The 25,100-nt window shown below is 39.5% G+C and overlaps 1 protein-coding gene across 14 annotated transcripts in view; it reads left to right on the top strand.

Annotated features, from left to right (window-relative positions):
- The window catches only part of LOC102292171 (muscleblind-like protein 1), a 66,875-nt gene extending 45,012 nt beyond the window's left edge, over nucleotides 1–21,863 (top strand). For 7 of the 14 annotated variants that reach the window (XM_005930043.3, XM_005930046.3, XM_005930044.3 and 4 more), the window contains 9 exons: nucleotides 281–451; nucleotides 6,759–6,983; nucleotides 9,688–9,927; nucleotides 11,859–11,912; nucleotides 12,729–12,879; nucleotides 14,685–14,720; nucleotides 15,545–15,636; nucleotides 15,952–16,021; nucleotides 18,136–21,863. In XM_005930043.3, the coding sequence (XP_005930105.1) occupies nucleotides 281–451; nucleotides 6,759–6,983; nucleotides 9,688–9,927; nucleotides 11,859–11,912; nucleotides 12,729–12,879; nucleotides 14,685–14,720; nucleotides 15,545–15,636; nucleotides 15,952–16,008 (1,026 nt within the window). In that variant the 3' untranslated portion in view covers nucleotides 16,009–16,021; nucleotides 18,136–21,863. The remainder of the gene's footprint in view (nucleotides 1–280; nucleotides 452–6,758; nucleotides 6,984–9,687; nucleotides 9,928–11,858; nucleotides 11,913–12,728; nucleotides 12,880–14,684; nucleotides 14,721–15,544; nucleotides 15,637–15,951; nucleotides 16,022–18,135) is intronic. The other 7 variants (XM_042224114.1, XM_042224115.1, XM_042224117.1 and 4 more) reach the window with 7 other exon arrangements.
- The last annotated feature ends 3,237 nt before the right edge of the window (nucleotides 21,864–25,100 follow it).

Raw genomic sequence — 25,100 nt, 5'->3', positions numbered from 1 at the left:
GAAAATAGAGAAGGTAGTAAGCCTACATCTTCTGCAGAACTGATTGGTCTGCTTTATGGCAAAAAGAGTGGCAGGCCCAGATGTCAAGAATGTGAGGTCGGCACCGGTTAAATAGGAGGGAAGCGACTTAATTCAAGGCTCATTACTTCTATACATTAGGCTGTGGTTAAAGGGAACAGGATTCTAATCCACCACTTCCCATGTGTCTTTCTTCCCCACCCCCCTCCCTTGATTTTGCCCTCCTTGTCTCCTCCTTTCTCTTCGTCTCTCATCCCATCAGGGCCGCTGTTCCAGAGAGAACTGTAAGTACCTGCATCCTCCTCCTCACCTAAAGACCCAGCTAGAGATCAATGGAAGAAACAACCTCATCCAACAGAAAAACATGGCCATGCTAGCCCAGCAGATGCAGCTCGCTAACGCCATGATGCCCGGCACACAGCTACAACCAGTGGTGAGTAGTCACTCACCAGACACTTTATTAGGTATACCTGTTCAACTGCCCATTAACAAAAATGTCTAATCAGCCAATCACATAGCATCAACTGAGTGCATTTTGGCATGTAGACATGGTCAAAAGTCAGTTTTCCATTAGTACCTACTCAGATTGACTTGGCACGGTTCGCCACATTTTCAGGGTTTTCCATTAGGTCATAGTGCCTGGTACCAGGTACCTTTTTTAGTACCTGCTCGCCTGAGGTTCCAAGTGATCCGAGCAGGCACCAAAATACGATGTCGTTAGACTGCATGCCACAAAATGGTTCGTCAGTGAGTCACGAAATTTAAACCACCATTTTTGGCGGTTTAAACAAGGCAATGAGGAAAATATGTCTACAAAGAACAACGCCGTGGTCCCTGAGTCAGACAAAAAGCCACAGACCGAGCAGCAGGTATATTCTTGTCCACCTTTCTACACCTCTCTACAAACCCTGGAGGTTTGTAGAGAATTCTCTGAAAAATGTCCATCCATCCATCCATCCATCCATCCATCTATCTTCATCCGCTTTATCCGAGGCCGGGTCGCGGGGGCAGCAGCCTAAGCAAAGAGGCCCAGACCTCCCTCTCCCCAGCCACCTCCTCCAGCTTATCCGGGGGAATACCAAGGCGTTCCCAGGCCAGCCGAGAGATATAATCTCTCCAGCATGTCCTGGGTCTGCCCCGGGGCCTCCTCCTGGTGGGACATGCCTGGAACACCTCACCAAGGAGGCTCCTCCTTGAATCGCTACCTTATCGTGGTGGAGGGGTTTGTGTGTCCCAGGGATCCCAAGGGCTATGTTGTCTGGGGACTTTTGCCACCTGGTAGGGTCTCCCATGGCAAATTGGTCCTGGGTGAGGGACCAGACAAAGAGCGATTCAGAAGACCCTTGTGAAAAGAATATTGAGGGAACAGTTTACCCTGCCCGGGATAGGGTTACCGGGGCCCCGCCCTGGAGCCAGGCCCGGGGAGGGTGCCCGAGGGCGAGCGTCTGGTGGCCGGGCCCTAGTCCATGGGGCCCGGCCGGGCACAGCCCGAAGAGGAGACATGGGCCCATCCCGCAGGCCCAACACCCGCAGGAGGCGCCATAGGGGTCGGGTGCATTGTGTGCCGGGTGAAAAATGTCCACTGAGCAGCAAAATGCCTTGTTGATGCCTGAGGTCGGAGGAGAATGGACAGACTTCTTTGAGCCGATAGGAATCCAGCAGTAACTCCACTAACCACTTGCTACAGCCAAAGTACGCAGAAGAGCTTCTCTGAATGCACAACCTTTTGAACCTTGAAGTAGATGGGGTACTGCTTCAAAGTTCAAGTTTTTCCAATCTTGTGGGCAACAGAAGATTGGAAAAACTTTGCCCAGTGTGATGAATCTCAATATCTAGTGTGACCTTCAGGTAGTAAGGTCAGAATTTGGCGAAAACAACAAGAAAGCATAGATCCGTTATCCTTAATTATGGATAATTATTACAATAAATACCCATACCAATGACCATATGTCTAAAATGTTCTGTTTTCAACAGGTAAAAAATATTTAACTGCGAAATGTTAATTGAATTTAGTCATTTATAGCAGTGGGTCTAAAATGTTGCTTGATATCAGAAAAATATTCACAATTATATGAGGGTTTAAAAAAGGATAGAAGTTAGATTTTAGTGAATTAAAGGCCAGCACAAACTCTTGTTTAAATTTTCCTAAAAAGTTATATCCATTGAACTTAGCTTGACTCCATTTTTTCCTTTGGTTCAAGTTATTGTCAAGATATTGTAGACGAGACAAGACGAAGATGTGCAAGATGCAAAATCTGCAAATAATGTATAATTTAGATGTGTGTTCAGTAACTATGTGACTGAGTGTGCAAATAAGCATATTGTTCCCAGATACAGTTTGTAGTGGATTTGTGTAAGTTTTTTTTGTTTTTGAGTCTTTTGATGAGTATTGTAAGGTGTTTTGTGTTTGTCAGTCCTTTGGTGGTAATGAGTTGAGGGCTCTGTTTGGCCCATATCCATTTAGATGGATTTTATGTCCACTAGTCTGAGTCAATATGGTGGTTTTAGTGAATTTTGAAACTGTGTAACCACACACGTGATGTCAGTGTGAATTTTTTATGGGACAGTAGTGACAGCTCAAATGAGACCTGACACTGTCACGAGAGCTGCGTTCCCACCATATTTGCCCAGGTTCCTGTAGAGGGCCCGAAATGTAACATCAGCACCAGCACCGCTGCCCTCTGAAAACCATTATTTCCTGTGGTTTGTACTGTGCGTGAATGGTTTGGCAAGGTGCAATGCAAACATGCTGTCTCGGAAGCTTCTGCATTGACATGACCAGTAGAAACAATGAATGATGGGAAGCAGACACACATACTCTATATGAAGACAGTGAGCAGGCACAAAAAAATTACACAGTACAGATTTGGCACAGTAGCCAGCACAATATAAACTTTGGCTCGATCGAGTGTCAGTGCAGCACATACTGCTTACCACTTTACAGATCTTAACAAATTTATTTGACGGCTTGTCATTAAAACAACAAAAAAACACAAATATTTCAGAAAGCTGTCTTGTTTTATTGGTATTTATTGAACAGCTAACAAACTGAATTCACATTTTAGACCCAAATAGTCAGCACACTGGACTTCTCTCTGAGAAGTCAGAAATGAATCAAGCATAACATACATTTTTGTTTGTCCAGCAAGTAAATAATTGAAATGTTGCGTCTTAATCTTAATTAATGACATTCTAGTTATTTTTTCAACTCTTTTGTAAAACATTACATTTGAAAATTTATGGATAACAGCAGCAATTATATTTTAACATTAGGAGCATAGTTTTGATTAGCTGATGTTTACTGGTGGAATAATCACTACAGAAACCATGATAGCAGTGATTTTGGTAATTATGCTGTGTAATTAAGATCATCTGTGACACAGACTTTATACTGGGTGTTCTGATAATTTGTTAAGCACTGTATGTGAAATAGCACAAGATTGATCAGACATGACGCTCATAAAGACCAGAATCCATGCCATTTCAGTGAGTAAAGGAACATGTGTGACTGTAGAATACATGTGTGACACATACACAAAGTTTCCTACCACTGCTGTGAATGCACAGACCAATTTGCAATAAGCAATTTTGTGTGCTTTGTCATCTAACGGTTTATTATTGCTAAATTAACATTCATAATTATACTTGGTAATTTCCTAGGATTTGCTTAATGACAACAATAAAGACAGTGTTTATAGGTTTAGTGGTTATATAATAAATCCCAGCAGTTCCAGAATGTTCTTGCCAGTTTCACATTCAATAAAACAAATACATTCCAAATAGGACCATATTACAAAGGTATGAAGTATAAACAGTGTGTAAGGGTTAATGAAAACGTTGTTTTTTTCCCGATTTTAAACTCCCCTAAAAATATTTGTAGCATTTGTCCAATGTAAACCGATCATAAGGGCAATCATATGATCAGCACTCGGGCCGATCATAAGACTGCCGGTGGGTAGGGTTGTTTGTCTGTTCAGTGTTCTTTAAATGAACTTGAAAAACATGAAAGCCATGAAAAACAGTTCTGTGACTGAGTTTGAAAAAAATGTTTAGCTTAAAGAAAATTGACAGAATTAGTTAATTTGATGAAAGTTTATTCTTACTTTTCCTTTCGTTTGTACATTGCATAATATAGAAAACTAATGGATGGATGAATGGATTAAATAGGCAGTTGGGTTAGGTTCTAACTATGGATGGGTGGATGGATGGATGGATGGATGGATGGATGGATAGCCAGTCCTGGTATAAGACAATGAAGGGAATTATTTTAAATGATTAACAGCACATCCATAAAGCCGTATAACATACACACACAAAATTGAGTTAAGATGTTGCTCTATGTATGCGCAACATGCTCCAAGGATGTTCAAGGTGATAGCCACAGCCCCGTTCAGCCAAATGAATCCTTCCATGACCGATCCAGAAACCTTACAGAAACAATGAGAACTGCCAGTCAGGCTTGAAGTAATTCCTCTGTCATCTCCACTGTCCCTTTATGTTTAAGTGAGAGCACTGGAGTGAATTTGTCTAACACTATTCAAAGGAGTTCAAAAGATGCAGTGTGCTTTGACGCACATCTGCAAGTGCACACTTAGCTGATGGCTTATCAACCCTATCTAGAAAAGAGAGGCTGAGTTGAGAGCCCCATTGGGAGGGATGGGGGTTTAAAGAAGCATAGATCTCCCTGGAACAGCAAAGCCTTCCTTTCTGTTTATGTCATGGGGTGAGAGAAAGCAAGACGAGAGAAGAAGCAGGAAGACAAGCTGACAAAGAAGGACACAGCAGAAGAAGAAAGGGAGAAGGGAATGCAGCCGAAATAGATAAATGGGCAGGGTAAGACAGGTAGGTAAAGTGAAGGAGATAGGATGACAGCAGTGAGGAGAGATGGCTTTAGACCTCCACTACAAAGAAAAGTCAAGAAAATAGAGCATGTTCTGTGCACAGGGATCAAAGGGTAAAACCGGGTACTTACCTTTCTAAGAATCAGACTTTATTCTTCCTAACCTCACCTTGTGTTTGTAGCTCAGTCTCCTTCTTCCACCCTTAGTATCTCTACCACATTTTATTTCCCCCTTTTTTTTCTTTTATCTGCAGCTATCCATCCTTCCTCAGTGTATGTAGGTAACCTACTTTAATTTCATGCATTGGACCATGAACACAGTGAAGTGGTTAGGGTCTGTCACAGCTGGTTGTCACTCACTCACAGTAGGAAAGGACCTGTTTAGTACAGATCCTCTTTGAAAATCAAATAAGTCAAAGCATGAAGCCACAATCCAATGACATTCCAGTGGCTGGGTGTAATTGGCCACATCTCTGTGTTTAAATATTTAGGAGCTGAAGTTATGGCTCATGTGGCAAAGTGTTTGCACTACAACAAAGAAAGGTCAAACTAGGTCAGTGCGTCTGACGTACAAATCTTAGAATATTCAAATCTGAATTTAAGCTTGTTTACAAAGAGTTTCAATATGTATTGAATGTCTTTATATAGTATGTTTCTTAGTCCATTATAACCAGTTCAGTGGCTAATTGGTAAAACCGCAATTTAGATGAATAAAGTTGTGCAATGACTGTTACGTCACATTTTACCATCATGATCATTATAATTGTAGTGGGGACTTTTCAGCAAAACTTAACTTTAGGTTTTCCACCGTTATGCAAAAAACAACAACAGCAAACATGCCCTGAAAAAGAGAGGATAACACATTTTACTGGGAATAGTGAAAACAAATACTGCTGAACTGTAATTAAGCCCTGCATGCAATTATAGATGTTTCTGTTATAACATTTTTGTTAATTAATGCGAATATTCAATTTCATATCGATACTGAAACTTTGACGTGTTCCAAAAAAGGCCTATTAGTAAGCTTTCAAACTCTTCGCAAGATGATATCACTGCATAGTTAAAACCCCATGACCGCAAATGTTTTAGATGACATCATGCTTATTCCATCCAAACCCCAAGCTGCAAATATCTCAAACTGATATCTGAGCACCTGGAGTGAGACACATCTGCTTTTCCAGAGCACCTTATGATTGCAAACAACTCTTCAGACATTCCAGAGGGCAGTGCCGAAAGAATTATTTCTGATTTTCTGAGTCATCGCTGAGCAGTGAGGAGGTTTTAGGAAGAATGTATCAGTACAGCCCTGGCTGCCGCTCCTCTATTACTCACTGTGTCCTGTTGGCAGGGGCTCAAAAGACAATCCTTAGACTGGGGCTGAGGTCAGGATCAGGCAGGGAAAACTTTGCAGTGCATACTCCTCTCTCTGTCAAACTCCAGTACAACGCATACAGGCAGTACTTTATCTTACAGTGAAGCGTCTCTCCCCACTCACATGCTCACACAGCTTGACGTCCTTCATCAGTACTGCTAACTGTGTGATATCTGGGGTATGAAGCATGTGATTCCATCTGATCAATGGAAGAAGGTGACACCACATACTGACGCTTGCTCTGCGCGTTAGTGCAAATGAAAGACAAGCAGCCATGTTCTTTTTCCTCAGATGTAAGCCTGTTAATTATCTGTTTTTGCATCTTTCCTTCCACATCCACAATCAGAGTTCCTATTTTTTGCTTTGCTACTGATAATCTTCTGCCTCATATGCTGTATATCCACCAGAGGTAATAATTATATGAGGAAGAAACAATGTGATTATATATGTAGCATCTTTATACATAGACTGTGAGAAATCATTGTGGATCAATTTTGACCAACTCTCTTATTTTGCATGTGCTCTCAGCCCATGTTTTCAGTCACACCCAGCCTTGCAACCAATGCCAATGCTGCTGCAGCAGCGGCTGCTGCATTTAACCCCTACCTTGGCCCTGTGTCGCCCGGCCTGATGCCCGCTGACATCTTGCCCAGTGCCCCCGTACTGGTCACCAGCAACCCCAGCGTTCCCATACCCGCCGCTGCTGCTGCCGCCGCTGCTGCACAGAAACTCATGAGGACAGACAGACTGGAGGTGAGGAGGAACACAAACATTTACACACATTCGCAAGAAAAAGTGGGGAAAAAATATATGAAAGCACATCGGGAGGATTTGCATAATTTTTTGTGATTCCTTTGCCGCTCGCAGATTATAAAAAACGATTGGGAGAAATACCTTTTTCACACCTTTCTAACAGAAGCTTTTCAGACGTAGGATCTGTCTATTCAATATTAACAGTCTTGTTTGTACGTCTGTGTATCTACACCATTTCTGTTACACTAACTACATGCCATTACCAAGACAGAGTTATTTCTCAGACTTAAACAAGAGAATAAGATGTTAATGAAAGCATCCACAAACATTACCATTGCTGACACTATCGATACGAAGGGGATAACTTTGTCTGGCACAAGCTCGGGTTATAATGTACATATGTCATTTTCAGAAAAATCTTTACTTCTTCTCGGAAAGCAATTAGTTCTTTGAAACCTGATGAGTGCCCCTCCTCCAGCTGCGTTCAGATAATCATTAATTGGACAGTAAGTCAATCTCATCCATTATGTAGCCCCACCCGAGAAACAGTGGCAGCGGAATAATGGGGAAATCGTTGGAGGCAGGCAGGAGGCGTGCAAGAATGCAGGAAGGTTACATTTAAGATGTAATGTTGGGTAGCTGGGTAATTAATGGGGGTGAGGCTGAGTAAGTCTTTGGACCAAGTGAATGAATGGACAACATGCAGAGCGACAGAACAGGTTACTGACAGGAAAGAGAGATGGAGGCGGAAGATAGGAAATCAATTTGTAGACCTGTTGTGGTCATCAGGGGAGGGATTGGAGCAGGCAGAGACAGAGATACCAGAAACAAAGCAAAGGCCGCTGACTGAATTTTATGGAGGCGTTAGTACAAGTCATGCTGTAGAGGTTAAGGATAAGTGGAGGCAAGACGCTGCGAGCAGGAGAGCATGCACCTCTCGATTCAGACTAAGGATTAAAACGATTTGTCCTGCAAAAGATCGATAGCAAAGGGATATGAAATATTTATCAACCAAATCAGAAATACTCTCCTCATTCCACTGTTTTCCTTTTAGATAGAGAGGCCTGTTGGTCAACGGCATCTGTGGTGGTCAGGCTGCAGGAGACGTAGTGAGGCTGCATGTGTGGGTGAAGCTTTTTGATGAGGAGATTTCATATCCTAGTTTCTTAATTTGAAAGGAACTAGGTTTGCTAAAAATATCTTAGAGAAAGGGGCCAGTCATATTTCAGTTTCCAGTGTGTGTCGTTCAAAGTAAACATAGCTGGAATTCTGTGGAGCGACACACATACCGCTCAGTTGATGTGTTACGGACTGTTTCCTTTTAGGCTGTGAGAAATTCCAATTTTAGAAGACAATGCCCCAGACAGTTTTCCTGAGAAAATATGCTCCAGAAGTCTTGCTGTCTTTTCCTTACATATGGTATGCTGCAACATGTCAGCATGCATAAAGTCATATGTTGGTCACCTGCAACCATGGTGATGCAAGTAGCTCAGGGGGATAGTTAGACATCTGGTCCCGAGAACATCAAATCCTATCATTCAGTCCTCCCCTGTTTTTTTTTTTCCTATGACAGCCTACATACACCTCATCACCAAAGGCTCTCACTTTCTCCTCCATCTCCATCCTCGTCTTTTTACTCTATATTCGTCAACCACGCTTACATTTCCCTTCTCTCCAAGTTTCCTCCCTCCCTCACCCGCCTCTACAATATCTGCCTGACAACAAGGCAGTCTCTCGTTTAAAAAAAAACAAGACAAGTAGCAGTAGTTACTGGTTAGCAGTGGTGGGGTGGTGTGCACGTGTAGGCATACATATCTGAGAAAGGGAGAGGTACCCACGAGAAACAAGGGACAGGCAAAGGGAGAAACGCTATCACTCACAGCAGTCAGTGAACGTAGATGATGAGCTGTCAGGACTGGAGACAGAGCAGTTTGCAGATAACAGTGCTGGTGGCCTTTTGTCTGGCAGCCGGTCCACCACAAATCAAATCCTTTATGCACGCAGACAGGGAGACTGGTAAACAGACTTAGTAAATGGCTTGTTCCATCACAGTAACTGATAGATCAATACAACGCACCATGAAATTGCATTTCTTTTGGTGGAGGATTGCATCTCGAATCCAGTTCAGATTCAACGGTCTGATGGAGCGCCGAGAGCAGAGATCTGAAGTTATTGCAAGGCTCTTTGAGTGCCTAAATTTAAAAAAAAACAGTGCTGCCTTATAATATATATACACCCACCTTTTGTGTGTGTGTGTGTGTGTGCGCACGTGTGTTTACTACTGTGTGCCAGCGGCTGACAATTACGTCAGCTACAGCCTCCCTCGAGGGTAACCAGCTTCATATTTCCCATGAGCCTCATTGAGTCTGTACGTTCAGAATGAAGAAGGCATTTTCCCAATTGTTCATGCAAGTGCTGCCCCCTTCTGTCAGACTCAGGAAGAACAAAAACAGTTCTCATTTAAATAATGGATGAATGCGGTGTGATTAATGAGTCTGTAAAAGTTGGTTAGGATCTGTTCTGCTTATCAATCAACATTAATGGCCGAACCCATCATTAAGATCGGTTACCTTGTCTGATACCATCTGAAATGACAGAGCAGATGGACTGCTTTATCACGTGGACTCACCAGTAACTTTGTAACTTATGTGTGTAACTGTGTATGTGTGTTAGGTTTATGATCAAATCCTTACCATTGCCCCAGGTATGCCGGGAATATCAGAGGGGTAACTGCACGCGTGGGGAGAACGACTGTCGCTTTGCCCATCCTGCAGATAGCACCATGATCGACACCAACGACAACACAGTCACCGTGTGTATGGACTACATAAAGGGCCGCTGCTCGAGGGAGAAGTGCAAGTACTTTCACCCTCCGGCTCACCTGCAGGCCAAAATCAAAGCCGCTCAACACCAAGTCAACCAAGCTGCAGCTGCTGCAGCCATGGTAGGTATCTGTTTACATTACACCTCCAAAAGCAAATCAAACTAAGAAACATCCAAGTATTACAATCTCACAACCTGCTGTTAGCAATTGAAGCTAAATGTCATTTAATGTACATTAAAGTTTAAAATGTATAGTTTTTCCAAAAATAATTTCTTTTTTCGTTTGGAGCAAAAGCGTTGCACCACAAATACTCTAATCTGGAGATAATTTTCTATGTATCGACAGCGTTGCTTGAGCCAGTACATTTTACCCTGCTTTTAACCTCAACCTTTAGTCTCCGTTGTGCCTCTGCAGCTCTGACTCAGTACGCCCTAAAACGATACAGATGTAGCTTGTGTCAATGTGTGCTTTGTTAGCAGCAGCAATAATCGTGCTAGTATGTGACTGAGCCTCCCCTCGCCTGCTCCTCCTTGTTTTGCTGCTTTGTTAGTTTTACATTTTGCTTTTTCACAGTCAATAGATGTGTAACATTTTTTGCTGAGAAGACAATTGTGTAGACTGCGGCATATTTTGGATCTTGTTTCCGCAATGCAGCGATCGGTTTCTCTAAAGAGACAGTAAAAAGGTCGTGCTCCGCCAAGTGCTGTACAGTAGATAATATTGTGCATCACTGAATTCAAAAATATGGGTCAGCTTTATATCAGTTAACCTTTCATTTCTGTTTATTTCGATTGATTCAGCACAATTTGAGCAGGCCTGCCATTTATCATGTCCAATCTCATCTTTTCCAAATAAAATGTAGTAACTTACTGGGATATAAAATGGCAATTAGTATGAATATAATGGCACAATGATAATTATTACTAGAGTGTATCTATAGAATTAGACTAAATTATTGTCCTCTTTTTTTCTTTTATTACAAATAGCCAGACCTGTGACGCTTTTTCAAAGTCTTCATTGAGTATTTAGTTGTGACACATGAAACAAACTCAAACAGAGAATACAACAGGCACCTCAAGGTGTTTTCTAGCTTTATATTGTAAGGTAAAGACCCTATAATATTAGAAAGAAAACTCCAACAATAAGATAACCCTGTATGAGCAAGCACTTGGCGACAGTGGAAAGGAAAAAATCCTTTTGAAGAGGAAGAAACCTCCAGCAGAAGAAGCATCTGGGGCAGCCATCTGCTATGATCGGCTGGGGGTGATGGGACAGAGACAGGACAAAGGATTTAGTAATAAAACATTTTAAAATGTATCTACAATTTCATAATCAGTGTATTTGATACAAAAGTTTTGTTCAGATTGGCCCACCTGTTAAAGAGGACATAGGATACATACATGTACCCTAGGATCAATTTAGGAACAAACACATCTGAAGATGTCAATGATTTTTTATGGTATATTCAAATCATGTGAATGAAACAGAAAACACAGGAAGAGGAGAATCACACAAGTACTGGAAACTGCAGTCGTTTAAGACCCTTAAAACGGGCCTAGGACCAAAAGTCATGTGCCACTTTAGGAAATTAGTTTCAGTACAGTTGCCATGATCCAGCCACCACAGGCTTTAAGAAAAGCAGTGCATCTGGAGCAGAGGGCAGAATCACATTAGATAATATTTATAGTCTGTTTCAAATGAATGTATTTGATCAAAGCTCATTCATTGGCTAATAATCTTTTCTGGACCATAGCATAGAATTTTCGCATTCATGAAAATAAAAACTTTCTTCTGACAGCAAAGTTTGCTATGGGCTGTAATTCTTTTCAGTAACCCAAAGCCATTAATGTGCATGCACAAGTCTTGTAATTGTTGTATATTGCATTCCAATGATTTGTTTTTGTTTGTTTGTTTTTTTTGTTTGTTTTTTTTCCTCACCAACCCACACTGCACTGCTGCCCCCATGACGCACCTTCGCTTGCTGGTTTTTGTTAATGCGCTTGAACCCCATTGGCCCATTGCCATCATGTGCTCGCTGCCTGCTAATTAAGACTCAGTCGGCTGTCAAATCAATGAAGCGACCCCTCGACGCAACTTTTGATCTGGTACTATGACCTTTCACCTTTTAGCTTGGCATGCAGCTGTGGTGTGATAGATATAGTTTGAAGCTGTGTTTAACTAACTAAATGAGAAAGCACTTAAGGGTGATGAACTGATTGTAACCTTTGGTTTGACGTTTTAAGATTAAAAACAGATTCCAATCACATTAGTGAAGAATAAGGACAGTGGCTCAAAACTGGAAATGCACTACATTTTCCAATGTCAGTTCATCACCTTAAGTGAATCTCAAAGCATGAAAATGCAAAAGTTTATTGTGGTATAAGCTATGGTAGTCTTTGCATGTCTTGGTCATTTCCCATACTGCATGCATAACTGGTAAAGAGGTGTCATGACAGTCTTAACATGGCGTATAGTTTACTATTATCATGGAGCTGACAGCGCGACTTTCCCTAACTACATCATTTCCATTGGTGGTCCAGCAATCTGTGCTTCAGCTTATATTAAGCAGCTGCTAAGTTCTCTTTACGGAAAATTCGAGTTCTCAGCCAGCAAAATATTGACTGTATCTACTGTAATATTCTAAAATCATGTAAAAAGGTTCATGACAATATCTTGAGTACTTTTATGCTTGTCGTAAGATATACGTCACACATTTTTTTGTCAGCTAGCACCTCTGTCCGCCTGCTCTGACAGAAGTAATGTAGTCCACTGCTTGCTTGCCAATATATTTGATTGCTGTTTTGATGGGCAATTTAATCTTCTAATGAATTTCTTTCTTCTCTCTGTCCTGAATGTCACTGCTACCATACTTTGATTTCCCTCACTCCCATCCTTTTGTTTTGATGTTGTCCCCTCTTCAGGGGCTCCCTCCCGTCTTGCCTCCTTTACCAAAGAGACCTGCACTTGAAAAAGCCAACGGTGCCACCACTATGTTCAATGCTGGTGTATTCCCGTACCAACAGGCCCTGGCCAACATGCAGTTTCAGCAGCAGGCTGCCTTCATACCATCAGGTAAGGTCCGAGTCTTCTTTAGCTGGTGTTTGTGGCAGTTATCCTATTCACATTCCACACTCCTTTGATTATGGTTTGGTATCTGCACTGTCTGGCTGAATGTGTGAAATGATGGGGGAAAAACTTGCAGTGTTATTTGCACATATATGTACTGCATGATCATAACTTTGGTGTCACAAGTAGGAAGAGAAATAGTCAAAAGTTTTTTTTTTTTCATTTATAAACAGGCAGGCAGTGCTAGGATGTCTTCACACCTATATTTGTTTTCTATATTTGTCCGAGTCAGTTCATGAGTTTGTAAACTTGTAGCTTTTCCCGGTGGTTTGGTTTGTTTTCACACACGGAGAAATCCAAGTGAACCAAAATGCTTCACTATAAACCACGTGAAAATATTCAGGCTGCTTATTGGCCAGATGAGTCTGGGGCTGGACAAACAACAGTAAATACAGGAAGAAGGTGCTGCATTCTAGACTAGTGGAGAGTTTATATTCATTTCACGGTTAGTTGTTTGCCTGCACAGACTTTGGCACATTTATAGTACCTTGCTGCATTCAGAATACAAAGCATACATGGTAACGGGAACTTTTTGAGCTCAAACTTGGAACGCAGTTAGGTCGGATCATGTTCACATGAAAAACGAACTGCTCTGGAGTCCATTTGGAACCAAAGGGTCTTGGTGCGATTGTTTTACACCCGAGTCCAATTACTGTTTTCCCATCTGCCCAAATGATCGCACTGAGGGAAAAAACAAACCAGAGTTTAAATGAACTAAGCGCTGCAGGTGTGAAAACACCCTTAGTATTACATATAAACCATGCTCAAAAGATCATTCTAATAAACAGGAAGCAGTAATTTTGAATAAGATGCAACTGAGATAAATAAATCAAAGTTTTTATTTATTTAAGTATTTATTAAAATGTTCATTAAGTTGAACATTTGATGTTACATTTACATGGGAAATATACATTTAATTAAATTAGTTACAAATCAACATTTTGGGCTCAAAATGTTTTGTGTGGTATAAAAACATAAACATAAACAGCAAGATATGACTTTAATTGAACTGAAATTCTGAAAAATGGGGCAAGACAATCCACGACTGCTGGAACATGAGGGGCACTTCTTCACTCTCTGCCAGTTTAAATCATACCCAAGGTGTACACTACATGTGCATGCACAAAATGCACACACACACAGACAGCTTTTTTAAATGTTCTTCTTTGGGCACTGCATAGTCATCTTTAACTGTGCCCCATATTCTCCTGTGACAGCCTAAGAATAGCCTGCCATCGATTCCCATCTGTGAGACATTCAGATCCTCAGATCCTCATATGTCCCACTCTATTGGACTGTCAGATCACTACAGCTACACTGTTTGAGGGCTTAAAAAGCAAGCCATTCAAACCTGTCACCGTACAAACAGCTGCCATGGCCCTGACAGGAAAATTGGGGTAGTGGTAGCGTTTAATTTGTCCTTCAGTTTAATGGATAAGTTGAACAGTAAACTGGGGTTGGCCAGCAAGTTTTGTTTTGTTTTCAGTTTTTCCCACCTCTTCCCACTCAGACCTTTCATGCATATGTTTTCTTAAATATGCAGTATGTGCAGTTACAGCAACTGCAAGCCATGAAAGTAATAATAACCAATGCTGTTATATAATAAGCTGTGGCCACTCTATGAAAGAGTTCACATGTTTACATCCAGAATGAATCCAATATTGTCTGACTTTGTAACACTTGTAATGCATTTTGCTGATTTCTTCTCCCCCCTATTCACTCCACTCCCTGTTGCAATGCATGATGGGCAGGCTCGATATTGTGCATGACACCTGCAACAAGTGTTGGTAGGTGCCAGCTTTCCTTATTGATTATCTTTGAACCCATTGTAGTCACTCTCATTTAACTCACCACATAAAGTGAGCACTTTTTTTTTTTTTTTAAATTTAGACTTTGAAATGTACTCAAAATGATATTCAGTGTCTTTTCAACACAGGCTATTCAAATGTAAATTGCAAATTTTGATTGTGAGCATACTTGTGTAATTTCAATTGGAAATGATGTGCTTTACTATTCTGTACTGTAGACCTTTTTGCTTCACCACAGATCTGTCTGTCACCTAATGCTTGTTGCAGTTCAAAATCCCCTGACCCCTGCTTTGTTTAACTTACATTTCAAGCTCTTTAACCTCTTGAGCGCCTCATTATACTGTCTGGTTATAAATGCCATATAAACATGAGGATTTATCAGTGGTAGCAGAAGAAAGGATAGAGATGTTGTGTGAAGTTTATGCAATCCTGATTGCACTGTAATTTTTGCAAAACCCAGTGAAGTCTCTTATTCAGTTTTGAATGCTCCCCGCCAAGAAAATAACACGCTGCCTCCTGATATGATATGCTCGTCCAATTTTCAATTAGCCACTATTTAAATAATTTCCCTGACGTTTCTTTTCTTTTTCCACAGCAGGTGAGTTGCTATGAGTTTACGCAAATTGCTGAGATGTTTGTAGATAAAACATTAAAGATCGCTAGAAAGCAGACAATAAATCTGAAGCTGTTTAGATCTCATGTTTATCAGCATTCTATACACAGACATACAAATGAAGTGTCAAGCATTAAAAGCTTTAAATCTGCTCTGGTTCAACTGCCTGTGTGATCTTTCCCCCTCCAAGTACCCATGATGCACGGTGCTACCCCAGCCACTGTGTCTGCAGCCACCACATCTGCCACAAGTGTTCCCTTTGCAACAGCAACAGCCAATCAGGTTTGCTCCTCTCCTGCCTTCTTTCACAGTCTTTCACCTCTGCTATCACCTCTGACTTTTTCTCCTCTAATCGTACGATTTCAATGTGAATGAAATGAAAAATGCATGAGTGGTGCACAAGGATCACCTCTGGTCTTTGCTAGTTATTTCTAAGTATCTCAATTTGTGATTATAGACATGATCGCTATGCTTATGCTTGTTAGCGGTTGTGGTTCCAGTGTGTTTTGTCCTCATTGCAGTAGACCCTTCTGTTTATTTCCCTCTGTCTTCCCATTCCCCCCTCCTCCCCTATTTGTCTTTTCTCCTCCCAATCAGATTCCAATAATATCTGCAGACCATCTGACTAGTCACAAGTATGTGACCCAGATGTAGAAGTCTCAGAACAGTATGTACTGCACCTCCAGCACCTCACACAATGCATTCGAACAATAAATCTTTTTTCTCTGAAAAAGACCTCCAAACCTCTGATGTGACAGAGTTACAAAAGCTTTTTTTTGTTTGTTTTTTGGGGGAGTTGTGGGAGAAATGTTTTTTTACAAAATAAAATTGTTCACTTACTTGGTAGCAGTTAGAAGAGAAGATTACGTCTTCGCTCATATTTGAACGTTAGAGATGAAGCTGGAGTCAGGAGCTGCTTAACTTAGCTTAGAATAATCAACAGAAACACAGCAAAACAGGTAGAATTAAAAAAAACTAAATGAAATATAAATAAATAAATATATTAAAAGCTGCCAAGTAGAGCGTCTAGTGCTTATCTGTTTACATTCCCTCCCTGCATGTTGAAATTTATACAGTAATGTTTGCCAATATTTAAAGTTGTGATTCTAAATGGTTGCTGGAAACATTAACTAGCTTGTAAGCTGCCAGCAGCTACAACATGCCAGGAATAGCAAATAAGCTTCCACACTATCAAACAGCACAAGCCAACAGAGATGAATTAATATCCTGTTTGTCTTGTATGACTTGGCCACTGTGGAAGTTTTCACAGTGATCCATCAGATTTTCTTGCGCTCCTGATTCCCCGCTGATGAGATTTACGATATGATAGTCATCATACAGCTGAACTAGATCAAATTAATTTCAGCCGCTCAGTGTTTGCATACTTTTACATATTTTTTTAAGATCAGTATGAAAATCATAAAAAAAATCTTTTGTTTTTAATACAGCTGTGAATATCTCAGCTCTTTTAGCGTTTTAGTAAAGTAGAACATAAACAATGTATTATAGAATTGATTGATATAACCTGTGTCGATATAAAGCTCTAAAAATAGTTAATAAAATATATGAAATAATAAAATACTAATAATGTCGATGACAGATAAGTAACATCAAAAATGTCAAATATCACATCTTGTTCTAAAGCAGCTTGTGCTTCTAAGAAATATGTTCATATTGGACAATTGTGCAGCTAATGGGTTCTAATATTCAGTAACAGTGCATGAAATAGTCTGCCTCCCCTCAGAGATCTTCATTTAACCTTTTTGTTTGCCTTGATTTTCGCGAACTATAACTTCGTACATTATTGTACAAAAGTTTCGAGCCACCCCTCATTCATTAGATTTTGTTTTCAAGGAGTTTGACACAGCTGCTGCACTTCAGCTGATCCATCATAAATGGATCTGCTGAATTGTTTTCAAGAAGCTGTTATAAAGTAAATTTGAATTTTTGATTCAAATCATCATCAATATGCAAAGAGGAGGTCAGAAGACAAGTACAGCAGTGAGCATCTACGGACCTGTAAAACAGTGTTGAGGCTCTGTCAAAGTTTAGAGGTGTTGGTGTTGGTGTTGGAGAACATAACTGATGAAATTATCATCGTTTTGATCCACCGTGCAACACCATCCGCCTCACTTTTCAGCAGGGCAGTGATCGCAAACACACTGCAGTAACAACAGATAGAAAAACAAGTGGAACATTTTCCAGTTATTCAGTGGTTTTCCAAAGCCTGGATCACATTATTGTCCTTCAGGAATCTTGTACAACTACTCCTGAACACTACTTTATTATGTGTTTTTATCTATTGTACAGTGCCCTTGGGTGTCTTGAAAGGCGCTTTATAAATAAAATTTATTATTATTATTATTATTATTATTACTTGAAGAAACTGCAAGTAAGCTTCCCTTAGAGCGTTGAAGAATAAAGGTGGTCATACCAAGTATTGACTTTCAAGGTTGTTAAAATGGTAAATTATCAGCTTTTGCCTTACATGCTGTATTTCTATATATGATTGCACATTAAAAAAAAATCAGCGCTTTATATGTATATATAAACAAATAAATAAAACAAATGAGTGGTTCAAGTACAGTTTGTAATTCACAGTTACTATGGAAACCATACATTCATTTGTTTTAGACAGAAATTTTAGAAAGAAACTTTGAGGCTTATTATCAGCATTCTTGTCTGATTGAACTCTAAGTCAGCAGTAAACTCACTAGCTTTGCTTCGCCATTTTGCCGTTGCTCACAACTGACCTCCTGTACTTCACGCACTTCTTTTCAGATGGAGCTGGAGCGTGCTGGTGTCAAGTCCAAGATTAGTGGTCACCCTCCATGCTCGTAACATCAGGAGCGAAACGGAGGACCGAACTGGTTTGGAATAAATCTGCATGTTAACATAGGAGGCACAGTTTGTTAGAAGCGTTTTCATGTGTACTTCATGCACACTATTACACAACAAGAGAAAAGAACAACATCGCATCAAAGACTGCCTTGCGTTCTGTAGAGGCAACTGACCTTTATTCACCAGACACACTTTGAATGTTAACATAAGGTAAATGTGTGGAGCAGTCGCTGAACAGGTCGACTGAATCGGTACGTCTGTTGACCAAGAATCATGACTTACGTTGTGCGTGTTTATTCATCGGTTGTTGGTCTTTTGTTTACACAAAGGTGCACCTTGTATTTCATTTGAGGAAAAACGAAACAAATAATCTGACTGAATCACATATGCATGCACAATGATTTTGTTAATGATTTGATTTTGTTAAACCTGATATAAGGGAAATTACATGAGTGCACTCAGAGGCAAAATAGCAACTGAATGTCTGTGAGGTGTCTTTCAAACCTTTGTAGCCTACCTTTCTATCTCTTAAGCACATGTCTTTAATGTTGCAGGCATCCCTGTAAAGTGCCATACATCTCAAACTACATGAATGGTATAGAAGCAGTGTTACAAAGTGTTGCAACTCAACGACTCCCTTTAATACGTCTCTTTTCTCTTTTGGACAGCATGAAGTGTCCAATGTCATAGCCCGTCATTGTCCGTGATTCCCTAAGAGCACCATCGGCCCATTGATTAGATGACCGTCCCCGGATCGTGTGCTTTGCATAAATCTTCTACTGAATGATTAGCTTTTAATTTTATTTTCTTCAACTTTGTTGTTGATGTCAGTTGTTTAGACGTGAAATGACTTGACTCGTAATCCGAGCTCTGTGCGGCCATTAAGTCTGTTGACTCTAAACGTCAGACGAGTAGACTGTGAGATCTCAGCCTGGGTGAGAGACCAAAGAAGCTCTCTCAGCGATGAAACTGTTATGATGACACCACAGGGTTAGGATCAGATGATATCCACGCTGCTGTGAGACAGAAGTCAAAATCGACAGTGCGACTGGCAAATACGCGACCTGTACGACCCGATTTTGTTTTTCATTGGTATCGTTATTCATATTTTAAGACAGGTTAAAGTAAATTCAGTGTAGTGTATATAAAGTCAGACATATTTAAGAGTATTTGTTCTTATGTCTACCTGAGAACTGTTTTTCAGATAGTCAGCCAAAGTCTTTTCGTGTCACTGTTGTTAGGTGTTGTGGATAGACTAGTGGGGCTAAATTCTTAAAAATATGTAGCCCAAAGAAGGATCGAGTGTTTGGAGTAGATCTCTAGAACTCTTTATGTTATTTTATTTTTTAATATTCTGGGTGTTTTTTCAGGCATAGTCAATTGGTGGATAGTACAGGGAAAGTGGCAAGAATATAAACGATTGTATAACTCATCCAAAGCCTTAGAATGTATTATCGGGTCAGCACAATGCAACATGCCATTTTGAACCATCCAGTTGCCTAATCCACGCCATATTAACACACAGAGAGAGCACTATGTAACTGTCACTTTTTTTTGTCTGTGTTTTCTTAACTCTCTTGTGGTTTTCTTTGTTAGACAACAACAATTGTTTTATTGTTTTGTTTGGATGATTTTTTTGATATTAGTTCAGATTTTCAGTTTGGCTTATTATATTTATCTTTCTTATAATGAATATAAGGTTCAGTGTGTGTGTTTGCGTGTTCCTCATGCACAGTTCCCTAAAATTCCATGTAATGTTAATTTTCGTATGATTACAATTGTAAACTCAATATTTTCTACGTTATGCATATTGTTGAACTGTATGCATATTGTTCATTTCGCTAGTCTTTTTGTTTTGTCTTCTTTGAACAAAGATGTTTTATATGAGTATCTAACAGTAATGAAATAATAGAACAGAGAGGCCCAGGTTGTCGCTGTGGCAACCGTCGCCAATAAACGAGTAATATTTTAATGATTGTAAGGTTTGTAACTAGTCATATAAGAAAAAAAAAAGACTATTATAAAAATCTAGTTCTTAGATGTTTAGAGTAAAGATGTTATTTTCTACTGTATCCATTTCAAATAGTAACTATTGTTTTAATGTTTTTACTCTCCCTGGAAATTGGGCCATGTTGGAAAACAAGCTGCATATTTGATCACTTTTGGGGGCGTTGCTGGCGGGGTCAGGTGAACGTGGCGAGTAGGAAACCGAGTCTGAACTCTCGTTTCTTACCCAGCCATCTGCAAACAACAAGGGTGGGGTGGGGAATCTTGAGGTGATAATGGTTGACTTTTTTGCACTTCTGTACATAGTCAAAAAAGAAAGAATCATGTATATTGAGATCTTATTTTGAATAAAAAAAATAATGTCTATCAAGACAAGGAATTTTGCTAGGATAACAAAAAAAAAATCTTATGAAAGGCTGAACAAAATTGCTTGCATCAAAAGGGCACCGAGTTCTCACTCTCCTACCCCTTTCAGAAAAGGCCAAGTGTTGCTCTTCTTTTTTGTCAGCAGCTTGTAGTTTGCCAGGTAACCTTCCGGAGGAGGCATCCACTACCCTCCAGGGTAAGGGCCTGACTGGGTTTGTCTGGTCCCCCAACCCGCCTGTACTGCACAGGTGTGTGTCATGGCCACGCCCGCCCAGGCCCAACCAATCACAACACGTCCTGTCTCTTTACTGTACTCAGAGAGGAATGCATGTTAAAGGAAATACATATACAGTTTAAAAAAAGAAATCACAACACAGTACTATTGATTAAGAAAACATTTACACAGAAAGATGTATTTACAGTATACAATATTCTATCAATGTAATGGAATAAAATATATATTAAAAAATATAAAAATAGAATAGTGGTTTATTTAAAAAAAAAAGATTCCTGAGAATATACTCACTAAAGTTTCACCACTTGGAGAGTTAAAATACATGCAACACAAACACCATAGCTATAAGTATGTTCTTTATGTTTATGTAAGCTGTGCTTCTAGTAGATGAAACTGACCGAACCCGATCGTAGTTCAACATCAGGTCAGAATTTAAGAATAACTGCAGAATGATATACTGCTTCGTAGTTTGGTTATTAACCAGTTAGTTTGAAATTTTGTCCTGATCATCTTAGTCACCTCTCATCTTCTACAAGCACGCATGCTTACATTTATGATATAATGTAAACTGAACTTTTTTTGGTTTGTTGTTTGTTTTCTCTGCTTGTAGTGCTAAGATGATGTATTCTGTCTTCTGCTGCAGTTTGTTTCTGCTTGTTTTACTGTTCCGGGCCCCCTGAAAGGATGCGTCATGTTTGCATACCAGCCACCTCGTCTGGAAAGCGTGTGTAGAGAAAACTACTGATCGCAACAGTCTAAAGCCATAAAATCCAATCATCTGAATGAAATATGAGAAAAATTATAAAGAGTTGGGGTGTGGTATGTTCTGGATCTCACAGGATTGTGTTTGCCTTGGTTTTGATTAACTATAGCATCATGCAATAATTCCAGTCATGGAGGTAGTTAGTATAGCTTGTGGTGTGCTGTGCCAACACTGATGGATGTGTGGAGTTAAGAGAAAAGTACGTGACCCATTTTATTCACGGGGCCTGCATTGCTATATTTGATTCTTGCTGTTATGAATAAAAAAAATGTAATAAAAATTTACAAATGAACTCAAGTAAAGGAGAATTTGTTTAAAATGTGTCGTTTCATTTGAGCTCAAGGTTGGGATGTTCTGGGTAATTTAAGGGAACACAAATTACAATGCTAGAGCTCGTTTCTGTGCGAAACAAGCAGCGAACGGCTGTCCTGGCTGTGTGTAGCACAAGCGTTAAATGAAGCTTAACGCAACATATTCATCTTTGTTTTTGTATTAAACCAGGGATGTCGAACTTATTTTACATTGTTGGCCACATACAGGCCACTTTGACCTTTTTGAGCCACACCAGTGAAACCTCCCTTTCTGTCATTGTTAAGAAGTTTAACCGCACACTGAAACCCTCAGTTATATCTTCAAGAAAAAATAAGCACTATTTCAACAACATGTCTCTGTTTTTCTACAGTAAACGATAAAGAAATCTGTCAGAATGACTCTTTGGGACTGAATTGTGAGTAATTTTCACTTTAATTTTTTTCTTTCTTTTTTGTTGAAACTAACTATAAAAAAACATGTTATTTAAATGTTGATCTATTGACATCAAATGACTTCAATAGTCTGGCGTATTATGATTGATCCCAGGAGTTTTTATCATTTAAAAAACTACAAAACTTACAAAAATACAGCTAAAAGTCTAAAATGTTTGTCTTTGTTCATATTTTCCAAAGCCTTCCAGTGGGCCCGATTTGAGTTTTTGGTGGGGCGATTGTGGCCCCCGAGCCACATGTTTGACATGCTGTATTAAGCAGAATATTCAGTGTTAAACAAGTGACCTTTACATGTTTCACAGTAACACTTCATAATACTTAATTTTATTTGAAATTATTTATATTTACCCACAAATGCATAAATGTTGTTACACTAGAATTAGAGCACGACAAGTCTTTTTTTCCATGGGAAGCAAATAATAATACTCTAAGTAAATTTAAGTAGTTTGTTATAATCTGAAGCATTGAATAGTTTTGGGGTGATTTTGCAGCAAAACAAAAGATATTTTTACCCATTTTACATAACCTTGCCTAACAGGGATTTTTTCAGGAAAGGGGACACTGCTTTCCTGTACTCTGCTTTTGAACTGTATTTTTCAACAGTGATTGTGAAAGAAAAACTCAATTGGCTCCACAGACCTGCAAATTTTTTCTCTTGTAAGTTACCTTTGCAACAGTGTTACTGTTGCATCTAATTCCACTGTGATTCCCATAATAACAGCGATGTATTTGCGACGTTTTTTGGCTCAATGGCGCCCTCTCTTAGAAGTCGTGGCTAAAAGTGGCAGCATTAAAACATTGCCTGAATCGAGAGAGGAGCGTGAGTGTGTTGTGTTTGAGGCATCTGTAATCTGCCAACCTGCCTGACAGGTAGGCCAACACATTCTGTTCGTATCCATATAATAAAAGAGCAGCATTAAAAGGTAAACAAGTACAATACAGTAAATTTGGTATCTGAAATGTGTAAATATTGTTTTACTGCAAAATTACCATAAAATTGCACACTACTTAAAATTGCTTACACAGTACTTAAATTTACTTACAATATAATTATGTCGTTGTTTCCCGTGGAAACCTAACTTGTTACCCTCTTATTCTCCCTTTATGAGGCTGTAGCATTTTATTTTCATTTACATTGTAATTGAAAATAAAATGCCTTGAAATTCTCTTTCATTGCAGACAAATAAAATTTCTGCCTGCGATCTGTTTTTCTTTAAAAGAAAAAGCCTAGCTGTTTCCACTCTCTCTGCCAAGCTAACGCTAATGAGCTGCAGGCTTCACCTTTTAGTTAATTTAAGCGCTTCTGTTTCAGCAGTCATAGCTGACTACAACCACACAAAGGATGAAGTAAAGATACATGGCAGCCACCACACAAAAACAGTAGGAATTTAATGCAGTATTCTAAACTCACATTACAAACATGATAGGTCTTTATCGTGTACAGTTAAAGATTTTTGTCTTCAAATAAAATATGTGTAATTTTTATGAACCCCCCCCCCCCTCCAGCCAGCAATTCGCTACATTTATACTGTAGCATTGATTAAAATCTTGTTTTATCTCTCTCTATATATGATGGATCAGTTTGTCCTGCCTGCCGAAATTTCCAATTACGAGGAAAGATTTTAATTGAGATAGAGATGCAATAACTGATAGAATCTAAACGTGACTTGGCTGCAGTCTTTTAAAAAGCAAGCTATTTAATTAGAATGAGGAATTGTGTGATTTGTTGGCACAATACTTTAATTAAAGGACGATTTTGTAAAGTTTTATGTCAGCATTTTAGTCCTTAAAATGACCCCAGAGTTCTCTAACACTGGTAATGTTTCCTTATCCCATATAATCCGAAAGGATCTTTAATCAGCCAAAACAGAAGATGTTGATGAGACAGTAAAGCTCAAGTTGCCGCGGGATTACACCATCTTTGCTGTCAGCAAGTTGTATTTCCAGTGCTCAGGAGCCACAGGACAGACCACGTGCATGTTCACACTCAGCCGTCTTCTTCCTCTTTTTTTTTTTTTTAAATTACACACTCATAAAAATGTATAACTTCAGTTTTCAGGAGCTTTTTGGTGTCGAGTTTTTTTCTTTCAGAGACCCAACACGTATGCTGGACCATTATGTTGATACAAAAGTGCGATTCAAATAACACCCACCAGATGGCACCCTCTCTTTGTGAATTAAGGCTTCTGAACAGTTTTTTTTTCTAAATTAGTAATAAGTCTATATATAGACTGCAATGATTGCTTCTGACGCTGTCCCTTCCTTTGGCCATACCTATATCAAGTAAAGGAGTGCCTAATCTATTTTAGATGCCAAATCTTTTTTCTATTCAACAAAGCCTGAGCTATTATTAATAACCTATCTAAATATTTGATATGCCCACAACTAAAAGATAAGGTAATGTAGACATCATAAAGGATGGTTCTCTTAGTTGAATGGTTGTTCCTTGCTAGTTTCTTTTCAGTTACTTGGAGCTGGTTGCAACTCTTGGTTAGACCGCAAGGTGGTCATACTAATTTTCAATCTTATCTTTTAGTTAATTATTTTTATGGCATCCAAACGGATCTCCATTCATCCCCAAAAAAGTGCTGCTCAGTTCAATGTGCACTTTTGAAAGTTGTGACAGTTTTTAGGTTCCATAACTTTCTGTTGATGCCATTTGCTCTGAATCTTGACTAAATCAAACAGAATGACAATGAGAGATGTCAGGGAAATTACATTGTGATTAGACTGATAGAAAAATGTTGGGAAATCAACCTGTGGAACTTGT

Source organism: Haplochromis burtoni, unplaced genomic scaffold, assembly GCF_018398535.1.
Source record: "Haplochromis burtoni strain Fernald_Lab_line unplaced genomic scaffold, NCSU_Asbu1 Contig_128, whole genome shotgun sequence".
Lineage (NCBI taxonomy): Eukaryota > Metazoa > Chordata > Actinopteri > Cichliformes > Cichlidae > Haplochromis > Haplochromis burtoni.
The sequence above is the reverse complement of the archived record's forward strand: the minus strand, read 5'-3'. Positions and strand labels throughout refer to the sequence as shown.